This window comes from Glandiceps talaboti, chromosome 6 (genome assembly GCF_964340395.1).
Source record: "Glandiceps talaboti chromosome 6, keGlaTala1.1, whole genome shotgun sequence".
In the NCBI taxonomy this organism is placed as follows: domain Eukaryota; kingdom Metazoa; phylum Hemichordata; class Enteropneusta; family Spengelidae; genus Glandiceps; species Glandiceps talaboti.
This window is the reverse complement of record NC_135554.1, coordinates 16,188,092-16,205,958: the sequence shown is the minus strand read 5'-3', so window position 1 is coordinate 16,205,958 and position 17,867 is coordinate 16,188,092. Positions and strand designations below refer to the sequence as shown.

General features: G+C 37.1%; 2 protein-coding genes across 4 annotated transcripts in view; one reads left to right on the top strand and one right to left on the bottom strand.

Moving 5' to 3' along the window:
- Window positions 1–1,125: 1,125 nt before the first annotated feature.
- On the top strand, window positions 1,126–12,579 carry LOC144436623 (putative ferric-chelate reductase 1). 2 transcript variants are annotated; one of them, XM_078125449.1, is made up of 13 exons: window positions 1,126–1,247; window positions 4,767–4,848; window positions 5,653–5,859; window positions 6,484–6,585; window positions 6,946–7,111; window positions 7,528–7,647; window positions 9,092–9,207; window positions 9,664–9,768; window positions 10,002–10,099; window positions 10,465–10,523; window positions 10,738–10,878; window positions 11,558–11,652; window positions 12,328–12,579. In XM_078125449.1, exons 2-13 carry the CDS (start codon window positions 4,786–4,788, stop codon window positions 12,418–12,420), a joined length of 1,365 nt encoding a protein of 454 aa, XP_077981575.1. In that variant the 5' UTR covers window positions 1,126–1,247; window positions 4,767–4,785; the 3' UTR covers window positions 12,421–12,579. The 2 variants fall into 2 exon arrangements, with proteins under 2 accessions (XP_077981575.1, XP_077981576.1); XM_078125450.1 differs by lacking the exon at window positions 1,126–1,247 and having other exon boundaries at window positions 4,609–4,848.
- Window positions 12,580–14,195: 1,616 nt separating this feature from the next.
- Window positions 14,196–17,867, bottom strand: part of LOC144436372 (putative ferric-chelate reductase 1) — a 16,858-nt gene continuing 13,186 nt past the window's right edge. For both annotated transcript variants that reach the window (XM_078125159.1, XM_078125158.1), the window contains exons 10-13: window positions 17,770–17,828; window positions 16,623–16,763; window positions 15,678–15,796; window positions 14,196–15,265 (exon numbers count right to left, since the gene is read on the bottom strand). In XM_078125159.1, coding sequence (XP_077981285.1) covers window positions 15,173–15,265; window positions 15,678–15,796; window positions 16,623–16,763; window positions 17,770–17,828 — 412 coding nt within the window. In that variant the 3' untranslated portion in view covers window positions 14,196–15,172. The remainder of the gene's footprint in view (window positions 15,266–15,677; window positions 15,797–16,622; window positions 16,764–17,769; window positions 17,829–17,867) is intronic.

The window sequence follows — 17,867 nt, the reverse complement described above, 5'->3', positions numbered from 1 at the left end:
GTTTTCAGATGCAATTAGCTTACTTTGAATTGACAAAGTGTTGAAATCTTGCAATACAAATACTATAGCATTACAAGTTGATTTAGTTACCCAGCTATTCAACATTTTTATGCACCCCTTTATCTTGTCTTTAAATGGGGGTTCGACTTTGTGAGATCTAGATGCGGGTATGGCCTATTGCGACATACGACACGGCGGTTTCCCAACTTTTATGATGAACACCAAAGCTTTGACAAAATGATAATTTTCTCTGGCAGACATTACAAATATAATTAAGAAGTGAGGTTTTCCTTTTTAACTTGTAATATTAAACTTGGTGAAATGGTGACATCTAGTTGTCGTGTTATAAATAGAAAGTAATAAAAGATCCACATGGGGCGTGGACTATAGTAGTTCAGCATCTTCAGTTCCACTGTCAGGTCATAATTTATCAGCATTGATGTCAACAGTATACTGGAATATACGAACGTTAAATTTTATTAGGCTCCGAGGCCGTTGGTGGAGTACATTGTACATGGAATGTTATGGATGCCTCGACTTCATATGGAAGAGACCTTGTAAAACATGCAGTGATCAAGTTGAAACGTTAAGGACCTTGACGACAGACACTAGCAAATAGTTACTACAAGCTCAGACTTTGGTGGTCTGAACTACACGTAAAATGTAGGGAAAGCAAAAGAGGCAATGATATAATTATCACATGTGGCTAGGTATACGGTAAGAGTTCCTTGTGTACCCCCAGTTTTAAGTTTCACTAATTTTGTCATTATTTTATCAAGAAAAATAAAGGGAACGTATAACAAAAAGTTGCTAACTTAGGTTTAGGGTTGTTAATGTTTGTGGTTAGGTCAATACACTTAATGTGGTTTTTTTCCCAGTTGGGGGATCCGGATACAATTTTAAAAAAGGAACTCTTTACGGGTACGGGTACGCTATCGTCGTGTAATATTGTGACCTTGGAATATTCGCAGAGGTCAGTTTGGCGCTAAGTATAGTGACTCAGTGGGTGGAGGGTCTATGCTCAGTTGAAACACATTCACTGTTTATTCTATTTTCAATAGCCATTGATATGTATTGTTAGGCTTCATGCCCCCACACTATTGTTCAGTTAACATCGGTTGCTATTGATTGGTCAACGCTCGTTTACTCTGATTCAACTTGAATTATATATTCAGCGCACAACTAGGCATTCCTATACTCCCTAAAAACACACCTCAACATTCCGGTTCAGCTGAAGACTACACCAGGTAATTACCGTACTAAATCGTTTACAATCAAATATTGCAATGTTTTGCGTGAAGATGACCCTGTTATGGTATAGGTGAGAGAAAGTATTCATCATGAACAACGAACAGTGCAGTAGTATTTCTTTGTGTTGATTATCTGTACCCAGATAACATATGTAGTACCTGTTGACATCTAGCATGCAAATATACTGTCCATGAAGGTAGAAATGCACTACCTCCATGCACAGCTGTCGAACGTAGCCTAACACATTGTCTGGTGTAGCTAGCCTTGTGCTTCTGCATGCACTCTCTCTGTATAATCTTATCGTTATAATCAGTATTCATGCAAATCTCTTTCTGTCAATATACAGTAGTTTACGTTTCTGTCTAAGTCTTACTAGTCTTGCTGCTAGACGTTCGGGCTTTCTTTCGATGCTATAACGAAGTTCGCATGTGAGGGCTTGCATGTTCCATCCTCGATAGCGTTGTTCGGCTGTGTGTCGTATTTTATCGGAAGAACATACGAGGGCTAGCTGATAGACTAAAGTCTTACCTGCCAAGTCAAAGTTCATGGTGGATTGACTCTTTGAAGTCTTCTGCCACGGACAGTGGCTTGTATTTTCGATTTGATTAACAATTTGATCTCAGTTTATGGGTCTACAACATTCTTTTTTCCCCAAGTGTCACATTTTATTTATATTGTACACGGTATTCCCACTCTATGAAGGTGTAATACTAATACCTCCATGACCACACCAAAGTACTAGCAATGGCGTTCAATCTAATGGGGGTATCTAATTGTGACGGTATACAAGATTCTCTACGATTTAATATAGTGTACAGCAACAGTTGAAACTTATGTTGACCGTTGTCCAGAAAGATTGGGATAGACACGTATCATTTAGTGAGGGCTGGAGATTTTTGAAAGTCGACTCAAAGTTCCCACTGCATGCATAGATTGGCGGAATGGGTGAAACAAACCCCAATTTCGTCATGGTAATTTGATATCTCCAACTCTCGAAAGCATAAAGAACGTGTATGTGGTTTTAGGTGTTTCGGGGTTATTTCTGGTAAAATTTAGGTAAATTTTCGCCAGTTTTCTGAAGTGAAGTCCATGTTTTTTCACTGAGTAGAAGTAAATATTTGTAGAAAGTGTAACAGAAGTAGTTAATCTGCATCAGTATTCCTTATTTACATCAGGGCGTTGGTGACACTTTCTTTATTTCTCATTGTAACGATTACATAACATAAATGGCTATCACCTCAATAGACATTCTTTTAACAAATGAGAGTAAATCCCACCTGAAAAGGTAACAACGGAAAATTACAAGCATGCATAATCATACTACCAGTCTTAGGAGTGGGCGAGACTTGATTCATTTGAATGACGTAAGATATTCCAGTCTCTGAATGTTTCGTGAGGAGTTTGCAAGTATCAATATACTAGAACACGAACAGAAATGTATTGCAATGTTCTGAGTCGCCTTATACAATGCGTTACATTATACACTAACTGAACAGTCAGGGGCAGTATGGTACAGTGGTGTCTGCACCAAGGGAATCCATCATGCTAACCTGCCGTCACCTACTAATTGAGCAAAATTGTCACCAACATTCTTCACAAATACCCGACCAGCAATAGGAACAATACGTTGGTTCATTGTATATTCTAATCATGCCAAAAGTGGTTGGAATGAATAATCTAAGAAATTTTATGAATTTATACCAACTTGAACTTCAAGGAGCATTTTATTTATACTGTTTAAATATTCAATATTTGAAAATAATATTTTTAGAAATATTATTAAGCCACATAGTCTCAAAATTAATCTTATTTAGGGGAAAAGTGTTTAATGACAAATCTTGTAACGTACTTCACACATTTAAACTGTCAGTATGAATTAGACAAGAAACCCTTTTTATTTACACATAAGCTGCGACAGATACACAATGCTATTTGCTTGTGTCACTACACGTACAATACATCAAAGCAGCACTCTCCATTTTCTGTCTCTGTTTGCCAAACTATGTTATGCTTACATCAGGTCGTTTGCACACATTGCCGGTACACAATGCCATTAGTTGTCCATTTGGACGTAAATCCAGTAAAATAGATTCAGAAAACTTGTTAATGTATGAGTCTTTACTCATATAAGGCAAAGCAAAATAAAAAAAGTATAGTTTTTTAATTATTTATTTATTAATCTTTAATATACATACACCGTTTCAGTGCATTAGCAATGTTCTCCCAATGGAACCTGTTGCAAGATTACGTACACAGAAAAAAACCAACCACATACATATATAGGTAGGGTCGATATTCAAATATTAGTTTGCTAGGGGCATGACATCTAGTATTTTTTGTTATTTTATCAAAATTTCAAGTCATTCTCAAGGATTAGTTTTATCAAACTGTTTACAAAATTATAATCATGTCTGATGGGAAAAAGTAGGGTCAAGTGATAGGAACCAGGGTACTAAATTTCTTCACTTTGTCTGGTCGTAATCACATAATGATTTATTTATTTGTAATTCAATAATTCACTCCTAAATTGCAGGGTGGGTGGTTCCCGTAATGTAATCTTCTATGTGTATTCTATTTCCATTATTTAAATCATATTATGAAATAGGGCTGGATAGTATTATTTGATTCTTATATAACTTTATTCTAACACTTTTAAAGTTTGCTGTCAGAAGTGTCGGAAAAGTCACAGTACACCTTTTACAATAGCTTGATTGGGTTCACATAAAGTTGACAGGTTACTGACTTTTGCTGTTAATGGACACACACACACACACACACACACACTCACGTACGTACGTACGTACGTACATACGTACACACACACACACGCGCACACACACACACACAGACACACACACGCACGCACAGCCACACACACATACATACATACATACATACACACATACATACATACATACATACATACATACATTATGTAACATACATGCGTATATTGCATAAACACAATATCAAATGTAAAAGCCCAAGTTATAACACGCCCTTGTTAATTAATCATAAACAAAATTATTCGTATTTTTCAAGCAAATGCAAAAACAAGATACTGATTGTGTCTTCGAAGAACATACCATTTCGGCAATAGATCAATGGACACACCATAATGTACCAGTTGATCATGGACATAACACAAGCAATTCACAGCACATGGAATCATAACACAAAACAGAGCAATGGGTGATTTATGATTGGTGAAAGTTCATTTGCAGCTGTCCACCCGTCAATACAAGACATTTCAGTGGTGTGTATGGACATGTGATTTATTAGATTCTTGACGACTGTAATGCTACGACCCAAATTCTTACGGAGGTCACCAGGTCAAACCTCATCTTCAGCAGTAGAACACATACAGTGCTGATATCATTCGACTGTGTTGCTCTCAAAATCTACGTCTGTCTTTTGTATTTTTATATTTGTTTCCAGTGTTTACATTGGCACACTACGACCCTGAAGAAAACTAGTGCATACTTGATAACCTTGGCCCCATTTTGTATCCACAGGAACGTCTTACCACCAGCCATGGGTACCTTCATCGAGTTCTTTGTGTTGCTAGTAACTCTTAACGGAATCGTGTTTGCTCAGGTATGTATGTATTTATTTATTTTCTCATTCGCAGGTAACATTTCATGCTCTAGAACATGCAAGAACAGATCCTTGTAAACATTAAAGTTTTCAGTATTCGCAATGACGTTAGCAAGCTGAGATGTTACAACTCCGACAGACCTAGCTACCATGAGGTCTGTTCGACTTTACAACGACTACTCATGCCAGCAAAGAGTTCAAGTTCAAATATAAACGCTCATCTGTCCAAAATAATATCGTCCTTAATTGAGATACAACGGGTATTTGTAAAGTGTGCTGCACCCAGTAATTTTTGACAAATGACAAACACATATTGTTATACTATCAATATTTATACGAATGTCGTGTCTCTGGTTACAAACTGTGCTAGTATCAATTATCAAATGATAACTTCATCATATAACGTTATGATTTGCGGTCTTCTAAATGTCTTATTTCCATCGTTATGTGAAACTTTATGATGCTATAGAATTTCCAGTATCGGATTACCACAAACCTAGAAATTGAGAACGAATATTCAGTACCAATTCGATGTACAACACCAAAACATGTTCCCTTGTTTCCATAGCAACCGTAATTTATTTGCAAATTGACTTAGGAGAGTCTACCATGAATCCCGCATGATTACAGTGTAAATAACGGAGTGTTCTGATCAAAAAATATTTTCTAGTTCATTTGTGCAGTGAAAGACGTATAGATTTTAAGATAGCCTGGTTTGTAACGTCTTAGGGCGTAGTCTGGTACATAAACATTGACTCTCCATGCTTAACAAATATGTATTACTTCGCCTCTGACCTAAATTAGACTCCGACAAAACTGGTGACGTCAGCAGAATGTGGTACAACCAAAGGATGTTTTATGAAACCAGCAGGATGCAGTGACGTAGGCGATTGTGATATTTTAATCACCTGGAAACAAAATGGCAATACGTCAGTTACCCTTGAGTTTCTCGGCCAATTGGAAGACAACGATGCGTTCGTCGCCGTGGGATTTTCCAAAGATCAGGCTATGGTATGCTAATAAATACTTTAGTCAATCCAATCAAAAATTTGATTGGATCACTAATAATTCCTTTCTGTGAAATAATGATTTTTGAAGGTTTCTAATGTTTGACAATTGTTTTGCCAAGAATGTACAATGTAGGTCGTACGCAGGGATTTATAACGATACACTTGGCACCAGTGAAGTAGTTAGCCATGGTACTTTTGGCGGGACTTTGTTTGGCGACAAGCAGCAAGTGTGAATACAATACTTGCATATTTTACATCCACATTTATGGAACATTAACCTAAGACAAATTGTGCTGGTTTCTGAGATATATAACAAAAAGAAACAATCTCTCCATAAGAACAGTTAAAGTTGCACTACAGCTAGGAAAAGCAAGTGTCACATCCAGGGATGATATTGAAATTCACGCAGAAATCAACACATTGAATGATTGATTCAATTAGACACGCAGCTAGCTGCATATTGAAAGTAACCGTTTTCAGGACACTAGGTGGAAATGCACACGGTAATACAACAATGTCCCACTAAAAAAAATCGATCGACATATGAGCAATTGACATTGCAAGGTAGAGTTGCATTAATTTATTTTTCTTACTATGCTATTATTTCTATATTTATTAATAACAGGGTGACGATGACGTTTGGGCATGTTTATATTATGGTGATACAGTACATGTGGAACACTCCTACAATCCTAGTAGATTCAATGCACTACTGACACTTGAAACCGTAAGTTTAAAAAGAAGTAGAACATTGATATAAAATTGGCAGTTTTAATTTTGATTTATCTTTGGTAATTACATCCTCCATTTACAATGCTAGAACTAGTTTGTCATAAAAAAAACAGAGACAGACTAGTTAGGTTCCTCTTTATCTATCTACCTGAAAATCTACCAGTGTTATAACTAGGTACAAACTACTAGTATTAGTTAGGTCCGTGGCCAATTGCGGCCAAGCTGTTTTCAGCTTTGTCATGGGTCTAATTATTGTAAAGCAATGATAATGTAGCTATTTATGTGAAACGTGAACAAAATAACGAAACAACGGAAATCATTACATTATGGCCATTTCCCACTCTTTTAAATGAAGGGTACAGTAACAGACGTTGCCAGTGAATATGCAGGCTCGGCTATCCAGTGTCGCTTCACCCGTCCACTTTCTGGTTCTGACGAGTACGAACAGGAGACAGTCACCTATGACCTCACCGATGAGCACTTCTTGCTTGTTGCGCGAGGTCCGCCGCGACAAGTGAATGGTATGTATTTTTTGTATTATCTGGGTGAACATGTCGTGGTTGCTCTATGTATGTCATGGTGGGTTGTATTTTTACTTTGACTTGAATCGTAATATATTGTCAAATGTGAAAGTTTGATATTGTCAATGTTGTCAAACTTCACTTTATGTTCGATCTAGATTTTCAACGGAACGAAATAACAGTGAACAATAGACTGTGGCCGAATGTTACATACAATGTACTATGTTTTGAATAGAAACAACAAACAAACAAACAGATAACAAACAAACAAACAAACAACATAGCGATAAAACATTTGATACGCCAAAACAGATAATTCGAATACATCGCAACATGAAAGATATACATATGCACCAATTCAACTATTTATCTTTGTGTGTCATATCAAATGATTATGATATTATTGATATCAACAGGACAGACTTTGAAGAGCAAACACAGTAACCTACCTGCCATATCGTCTAGCAAAATAACCGCAAGCTTGATAGCTGTCGACGATTCTGTTGCTAAGCGACCAATTCTACTAAAATGTCATGGTAAGTTGACGTTTTCACTGGCCGACCATCTAATTGTACAGCGAGCTCGATTCAGTGTCCACGTTGTGTATTTATTGGAAAGGGCGCCCTCATAGCCGTGAGAAGATGTCTACTGACTCGTGCCATTTTACCACTTTACATCGTGTGACATCTCTAAAAATATGAAATGAAATTATCAAAATTAGCCATGAACCGCCTTCTGTATACTATACTGGGGTAGGCAATTCTGAGAGTGGAGCCGGCTGATGTCATTAGTATCTCATTATCTATCAGTCTACTTTTTCTACCTAATTCGGCCATTGTTTCTACCCCAGACCACTATAGTGGTCCGAGTTTCTACCTATTATCAATCTCTAAGGTAGAAACAATAGACACAGACACTAATACTCATGGTGACGTCAGCATAGATAATAGGGCACCATACCCAGAACTCCCTACCCCAGTCCTGTAAGGTAGAAACAATAGACACAGACACTAATACTCATGGTGACGTCAGCATAGATAATAGGGCACCATACCCAGAACTCCCTACCCCAGTCATGTAAGGTAGAAACAATAGATACAGACACTAATACTCATGGTGACGTCAGCATAGATAATAGGGCACCTCATACCCAGAACTCTCTACCCCAGTCCTGTAAGGTAGAAACAATAGACACAGACACTAATACTCTTGGTGACATCAGCATAGGTAATTGAGCACCATACCCAGAATTCCCTATGCCAGTCCTGTAAGGTAGAAACAATAGACACAGACACTAATGCTTTTGCTGACATCAGCATAGGTAATTTGGCACCTCATACCCAGAATTCCCTACCCCAGTCCTGTAAGGTAGAAACAATAGACACAGACACTACTGCTCATGGTGACATCAACATAGGTAATTTGGCACCTCATACCCAGAACTCTCTACCCCAGTCCTGTAAGGTAGAAACAATTTATACAGACACTGATGCTCTTGGTGACATCAGCATTGGTAATTTGGCACCTCATACCCAGAATTCCCTACCACATTCCAGTAAGGTAGAAACAATAGATACAGACACTAATGCTCATGGTGACGTCAGCATAGATAATAGGGCACCATACCCAGAACTCCCTACCCCAGTCATGTAAGGTAGAAACAATAGACACAGACACTAATGCTCATGGTGACGTCAGAGACTGGTAATATTGGGCTAAAATCCCAGAATTCACTACCACAGCGTACAGAGGTCTGTTCACGACTTTAATTAATCTTATTTTTTAAGAGAAGTGGCGCTATGTAGAGCGGTGAAAGTGACTTTTAATGACTGATTGGATAATAACTAATTTAGCAGCTAAGGCAAATTCAGCCTCTCCCCGCCTTTGCTCCCAATAAATGTCACACAAGATGCAAGAAAAAGATAAAAGATTACTTTTGAAAGATAACACATCATTTCGTTTGTTTAAATTTTCAAACAGCTGGTTTAATGGTTGGTGCTTGGCTAGGCTTTGCTAGTATTGGGATCATGTTCGCCAGTTACTTCAAGATTTTCTGGCCAAATAGTAAACTCTGTGGAGAAAAACCATGGTTTGCTGTAAGTATTCATGTGTTTAGTCATAGACCCTCCACCATGATTCACATGGTGGAGGGTCTATGGTTTAATATATGTTAACATTTCGTTTTCGTTTCCTTTATAAATTGTTGTTTCGTTGTATACATACGTTTGTATTACACCGACCACGGCATGTTGTATATATGCGTTTTTGTGAGAGCTTGCATGGAATGGGCTGAGTTGCCTTGAAGTTGAATTAGTCTGTTTTGCTAGAATAGTGTTTATTTTTTTTACACTCGTACTTTTATTCGGTGCATTCTATTGTAAATTTATTGATATTTGTCAAGAAAGACGGAATGACTCGACAGTACATCTAACATTCAACTGATATTGTCAAATGAGGTATGCAAAGTTATCTTTATTACAATAGTATTACAATGTCAATGTTTCATGAACGTTTAACCAAGTAATACTAATTTCTACATATTCGTTTAACAGATGCATCGATTCTTCATGGTTATGGCTTTGCTGTGTTTCGTTGGTGGATTTGTTGTCATATTTGTACACGTTGGTGATTTTATCCATTACGAAACGATGGATCAGGTAACTGTTAATTTTACTTGCATCAAGCTCAAGCGATTCTTGTCACAGTCAAACCATTTGAGCATCCTTACGAGACGACGTGTCGGGAGAGGTACTAGTAACTGGCGACGGCATGAAGTGACTATAGAAATTGATTGCCTACACACACACGTATATATTCTGAATGAACGCTTGCTCTATATTCATTGAAGATTCGTTGATGATTGCAAGAAATTTCCTTCTTTTCTTGACAGCCTATTTTCATCCATGCTGCGTGTGGTATATCTGCAGTTGCCCTTGGCTTAATCAACCCATTCATGGCACTGTGTAGACCAACACCAACTGCCTCAAAGTAAGTTTTCAAAAGAAAGAGAGAGAGAGAGAGAGAGAGAGAGAGAGAGAGAGAGAGAGAGAGCGAGAGAGAGAGAGAGAGAGAGAGAGAGAGAGAGAGAGAGAGAGAGAGAGAGAGAGAGCGAGAGCGCACACAGATATTTTTGATTGATAAGATGTTCGTCTTTCATTCATTCACACACAACATGGTGACTGTCATAATGAAATGAAATTTTCTTGTTGTTGACCACTTTAGCAGCGACCAAGACGTCTACGTTTAATCTACGTTTACGTCACGTGACTTGTTCTGGACAACTCACCGCGGCAATACCAGATTGCTAATTATGACTGTAGTTCTGTAATGCGTCGTATTTTGTTGTATTTCAGGCGTCCAATTTTCAACTGGTGTCATTGGTGCGTTGGTCGATCTGCTCATATTCTGGCAAGTGAGTACAAATTGATATGAACGTTGGTTAAATCGACATTGTTTTCATTTCAGGAGTTTACTCGATTTTAGCTAATGCAAATGATTAACTTTTAAATCTATGACTTGAAAAAGCAAATCAAACCTATGAAACGAGTATTTCTCAGTCTGTACATTACGACTAAACAGGTATTTAAATAACCAATATACTTATACACATGAATGGATATGTTTAGTTGCATGTGTGTTTATTGGAGTGAACCTAGAGATGTTGGATCTCCCTGACTATACATTCTGGATTCTGGTTGGTTTTGTCTGTTTTCATGCCTTGATTGAGATCGTTATGAAGTTTATCGTCGGAATAGCTGAACAAGGAGGTTAGTAGCCGAACTGAAATATGAACAAACTTGTGGAGACCTAACAGACGAAAGAACTAGAACCATACATTATGTACACACCATCACAAAGACGAGACCGTCACAAGCATAGATCGTGCATACAGTTGATAGCACTAATGTATAAGACGTTCAGACGAGAGTAACGCTCTATTCACAACATGCTTACTGGTTGGATATGGATGTCTTAGCTTTTGCTTCAATAATCAACTATAATTGCTTCTCAGCTATTACCATGTCGACTCATACAATCACTGTTACTACTTGGAATCGACATATTAGTGTATACGATATACTGTTGCTTGATCATAGCACTTTGACGACTTGCACCCATTTCCCATTCTCTATCCCTGCTATACCTCTCAACCTTTCATCTTAACTCCTACCCAACTATGGTATTACGTTTCTCCACTTCCACCCGTCTACCTCGCTGTCTACCTGTGTCTGCCTTCTTACTTACCTACCTATCTGTCCACCCATCTACCAACTACCCACATACCTACCTACCTGCCTAGCTATCTAGCTAGCTAGCCACATACCGACCTGTCTGTCTGTCTGTCTGTCTCTGTCTGTCTGTCTGTCTGTCTGTCTGTCTGTCTGTCTGTCTGTCACATTATGACGTTTCATGAAATAAACACTTCAAACCATGAATGTTTTACAGGAAAGAGGAAATTGATGGAGCAATACGAAATGAAAGCCATGGATGGTAGTCGTGATCCAATTCATATGAAGGACGATGATAAGCCAAGTCCACCGGTACGGTTAATAATCCTATATTTATGAATTTATTATATCTATCGTCAGTTTATCATTTAAATCCACATGTATTGTCTAGTTTGCTTAGAATGTTCAAAATTCTCTTGAATTCAATCGGTGTCACGTGACCACAATGTTAGCACTCTTTATTGCTTTTGTTTAGTGCCGTTGATTTTCGATTTCGTTGTTCTGGGAGTGATGGTGGAAAGGCGGCGAAATCGAAAACAAACGACACTAAACGACGGAAATAGAGGTCACAAATAAAGAAATATAGACGGATTAACTACATCATATTTTAACCCGATTTATTGAGTTGATAGCCGTTTGAGAGCTAAAGTCAATCTACCTCTCCCCAAAGAATACTTTAGTTTATTTAAAAACATGAATACCTCCTCTTGTAAATACTAAAGGCTCCTTAACGTTTTTCTTTGTTTCAATTGGTGTTTTCTTATATTCAGGAGACCCATCTCTCGATTTGTAATAAAGATATCGTTATAATGTTGTTCTTTGTTTCAATCTCGGACCAACGTCTACAGTGGTCTGATTTTCAGTGTAGTATTTAGGATGTTTTCTTATGTTTAGTACAACCATCATTCTATATAAAGTTGATCGAAGTTAATCATCATTAATGCTAAAACTATTATATTATTAACAAACTATGTCTTTATCTTTCAGGGTACATACGCCGCCGCTGTCGTCCTCAGCCTTCATATCATTGGCGTTATTGGTATTGTTGCAGCTCTGGAAGTTAATATTGCATTATTGTGATTTGAAGTCGCCGCTAGAGGGCAGTCTTCTTTGGCGCTACAGTCGGACAATCTTTATTCAATGACTTCTGTCGTCAAAATGTAGTACTTATAAAACATACATGCATTTAGAGTTCATTTTGTTATCTCTCTGTCTCTGTCTGTCTCGCTCTCTCTCTCTCTCTCCTCTCTCTCTCTCTCTCTCTCTCTCTCTCTCTCTCTCTCTCTCTCTCTCTCTCTCTCTCTCTCTCTCTCTCCTCGTCCCCTCCCTCCACTATATTTGCAGTCGTTAAGCGGGTCTCTTCCATTTACATCGATTGTCTCTAGGTGGGCATCCTTTTTTTTATATACTAGTAATTAGATAGAAATGTAATAAGATGTATTTCAAATAAATCAAATGTATGTTTTTCAATAAATAATTAAAGTACTTTTTTCTGTCTCAGCCGTTGTGACATTAATGCAAATTATACCACGATACCTAGTGAGATTACAGTCAACTTTATCTATCAGTGGATGGTATTGCATTTCTAAAAGTTTGATTTAATTTGTACAAGTACTACATTCTTTGCATCGATTATGACTTTATCAATAAACCTTTACCATTAATTAATGACAATTAATAAGTGATCCGTTTTTCTATACCAACCACTTTTTTAGTTAAATTCATAGGACGAGTTTTTACTAACATCCAGTTAAAAGTAAATTATTCAAGAGTCAGCTTACTAATTAATATATTAAACCCTCTTTCTACCATGGTTATTTGTTTGTACATAACAAATTAGAAATTGGAAAAACAGTATTAATAATAAAACATTTAATAGGAAAGAACTGTCGGTCAATTTCTCCTAGACGTTCAATTGACTTATTAATGTTCATTTAGTTGTAAGAAACATTTGAATGCAAGTTCAAGTTTTGGGTCAGATGTCAGTGCACTCCTTTGTCGATAAGAGAAAAACATCTCTCCCAAACCTCTTTCTCGGTATTGCAGCTGAAAAAAAATACAACTCCGTACATTTCTAGTTTTTTTGTTACTTTTCTGCAGTAAATTGTAGGAAATTCCTGCACATCCATGATAAAGAAGTTGTGATTTAATGCGATCATTTCCCTTTAGAAACTAATTTTTGAAATAAAGTCACATTTATTTTGAAATCATACGTAGTTACGGCATCAGTTTTGTTTTTGAATATCTCAAAATGGTAATGAAGTGGGGTTGATATATAAAGTGTTCTTAGTACACTGTATTATAAAATACGCCATACACAGAATATTAAACTCGATATGTTCATAATTTAACAGAATTCGAAAAAACGTACACACACACACACACACACACACACAAACAATTCGTAAATCTGCGTAAATACAGTAATTCCTCTAATTCAATCTAATTAAAGGGCTGATGTCCCTTTGACAAAGCACTCAATGACGATCCTCGTAAACCAGATCACAATGTATTTCTGCAGAAGCAACGAAATGAGTAGCGGTAAGCTTTGTACGGTGTCGTAAACAGGCCTGTGGTTTACGACGTCGCAAAACGACCTGATTCTCCATCACCTTTCAAGTTATTGCAATCTTTTACTCGTTTCCAGGGAAGTAGAACAGGTAATACCTTTATATCCCGGATTGCAGCGGTATATTATGAAGATAAATATACTCGGACCAAAAATGGCTTTGAGGAGTACGTAACGTTAAAATACACGCAGCTGCACTGACGAAATATATATAAAACGAATTTATCATATGGAAATGTTTGCCCGATTCAAATGATTCATAATGCGATTGGTTTATATGTCAACAGCTGACACTATTTTATTACCCATCAAAAGTCAAATTATAGTTTAACATACATTGTGAATAGAAAGGCAAAATATTTATACTGTTACTATTCGAATTCCATCACACTCACCATCTTTTGCCCAGGTTTATGTTTGGACTTCCACAAACTCACTTCTCATATTAAAAAAAAACGTGTGATCGTGCACGTGACGACATGTTGTCTCGGTTTTAGAACATCGTTTTAGTGCATATATTCAAATACCGGCTACACTAAGTCTCTAAATATATTTTGAGAAACATCACACGAAGGCTGCCTCACGATGTCTCAATGCACCGAGTCGGCTTATTTGACATTCTTGTATTGATGTAGGACAGCAATTAATGTAAAATTTTAGGCAATGCCAACATACAGACAACAAATTTGTAAGCAACAGCTCCAAAATATACGGCGTGGCCGACTTAGGTATAGATATACTAACTATGTACTGGTTAGAGTTTGCGAAAAACCAACCCTAGTGGGTTAAAATTTCACCTTCATGTTAATTTCAAATTAGAAAAAGTTCAATTCACCCACTCTTCAATACTCGTACTATATTCTGAAAGTTTGAAAGTGGACTACCAAGCTTGCACAATTAATTCCTTAGAGGGCGCCCTCTTGTGAGGAGTACTCCCTTCAAAGGCACACAATAAAGCATTTAATTTAAGATAGCATTATATGTATCCTTATACATTACATTAATGATTAAATACTAATTACGTGGAATATAGAATGTGTAACTGATTCAAATCATTTGGTCAGAGAAGAGAAGACTTCTTTATACACAATATATGATAATTTGTGTTCCGTATCGGAAGGTACTACTTTCATGCTTTCATCAACTGAACGGACACGCTAAGCCTCCCAGGGGTTATATTTGTTATATTTTGGGTGGGGGTGATGCTAAGCCAGGGGTGAGTATTGGTTAGGGTGATGCTAAGTCACTGGTTTCTTCCTCTCTTTACATGAGAGCGATAGTGATGATGAACGTGGACAACATGGCTACCACAACTAGGACGTAGGTAACTATGACTATCTTCGCGATGATTTCAACCTGTGAGAAAAATATTGTGGATAATGAGACATTGTGAAATATAGTTCATCTATTGGCATATGCTTGCTATATAAAGTGACAAGTTTGAAACTTATCAGTCTATGACGTATTCCTTATGACGTCATCGGTGAGAAGAGAAGACAGATCTAAAGTCACAATGATGTAAAATAGTGATATTATATTACTTCTTAAACATCACAAGGGTTCAGCAGTATTGCACAAGACCTCGGACTAAGTTTCCGAGAGTTCCCGAACACTGCCGAAGGACGACAATAATTGATGGACGCTAGTTGTTGCCACGGACAATTGACTTAAAATCCAAGCAATACCAAGTCTTTCATTCCATGCTCAAATTAAGACTTCTGGCTTTAACAAAATGAACAAAGGTCATTCCAAAAGAAATACAACTTACACAAGATCCTGTGCCTAATTTCGGCTTCTCATCCCCGGATGTAGATTGATCCGTCACTAGTACTCCGTTGTCTCCCTTCACATTATCCAGTTCATATTGTTCTGCACGCACACGTTTTACTAGAGGGAAATTATGGAAGAATCATCAAAAAAGAATCAAAATCGACAGAAAACGATCAATGACATATAAGATGCCATTATTATGCAATTTAAATGTATTGGAAGATACCGATGGATTTCAATATTGGTAAACTTTGGATGTTTGCAAGTCGTAATTGCAGAATTTGCCACGAATCTATTACCCTCCGATATACTACGCCAAAATCAACAGTCGGCCGGTGTACTAAGGAATCTATTACCTTGTACTTCTATGTATCGCCCTTCCTCTAAAAGTTTTAACTCGTGACCATTTCCGTGTTTGGTTTCATCACCTTGACGACAGTAAGTTGATAATGATAAATGAATTCTATGTTACGGTTGAAATCACTCGATAGAAATTTGTTTTATGAATGTTCATATCAATATTTTCTCCTTCTTTCTTTGATGCAGTTATTTTGTAAGATACGGTGTGACGTCGTGCCACGTCTATCACCTAGCACTGACAAGAGGTTGACCGATGCATTAGGGCGCCCTAAGAGCGTAGTAAAGCGCCTCTAGAAAGGAAAATCATTAGTTTTCTTTTCTTGTTCAGGATAACACAACCCCATTTTATCAGTTGTTATTTCGAAAATACCAGGAACCACTATCCATACAAAAAAGTCTGTAGAAGTTGTAAGAATTTCGATTTTCAGGAACTCGAGGTGCATTTTGCATTTAATTTCCAAAATACTAGTACATACAGTAACAACAATAGCAGAGGCTTATCATGCAGGAATAATGCTCACACGATAATAATGATAGCAAACGATAATAACTGTATTGAAGTCACCATGCATATCAGACTCACCCGACGTTTCTCTCAATCCCTGCAGGAATTTTAACACAGCTTCTGCGCTGATATGGAAACACACAAAGCCGACCATCACCCATGTTGCATAGCTTGGAAGATACAAAATTTCCAGTCCAAATCCGGTGAAGATGCAGGCAACTGAAATTAGAAAGCAAAATATAGTGCATTGTATGTATCCGTATTATATTCATGTCCACTAGAAACACACTGGGTCTGAGTACCAAGTGTTTATACTACACTTAAAGCCCATTACACAGAAATAGAGTGTAGTCGGACTCAACAAAAATCTAACTAAAATGTATTGCTACAATTGTTAAAAAACCAATAATAGGCGTTGTTTTATATCATATCATATCATATCATATCATATCATATCATATTATATAATAGTAATTTAATAATAATAATTTATTTATAAAGCGTCAGTATCCACAAAAATGTGATCAAAGACGCTGAAAGCAAATCATACAATACAAATATCAGTTAAAAAGCAGTTTTAAAAAGTAAAGTTTTAACATTAGATTTAAAAGCAGATAAGTTAGGTGACTGACGGATGTTGAGTGGGAGATTATTCCAGAGAGTGGGAGCAGCAACACTAAAAGCACGATCGCCATATGTCTTAGTACGTGATCCGACGAATGGGGCAGAGTTTGAACTGATCAGCTGACCTTAAATTACGACGTGGAACATATAGTTTGATCATGTCAGAAAAATAAATTGGTCCAAGCCTATGAATGGATTTAAAAATAAGAACTAAAATCTTAAAAACAATACGTTCTGAAACAGGTAACTGCAACTGATATAAAATTGGAGTGACGTGAAAGGTGATTTTGGAACGAGTTACAATTCTAGCAGCAATATTTTGAATACGTTGAATACGGTTGATTAGATACTTCGGGAGCCCAAATAAAAGTGAATTACATGAATCTATTCGAGATGTAATGAATGCATGAACTAATTGCTCAGTAGCAGGTTGAGATAAATATTTGCGGATAAGCGCAATACGACGCAAATGAAAAGTGGCTGAATGGCAGATCTGTCCAATATGCGGCTTCATTGTCTGCCCTATTGTTCCCACGCACCAACTTTTAATGTTGTCTATAGTGATCCGTAATATATATCTATAAATCAAGCACATACTTACGAGCTAGGATGAAAGATGAAAAGCCAAAAACCCAATGAAACCAATCAAAATATGGACGTCTGAAAAATAGCGTAAAATCCAATAGTTACAGATGTAGT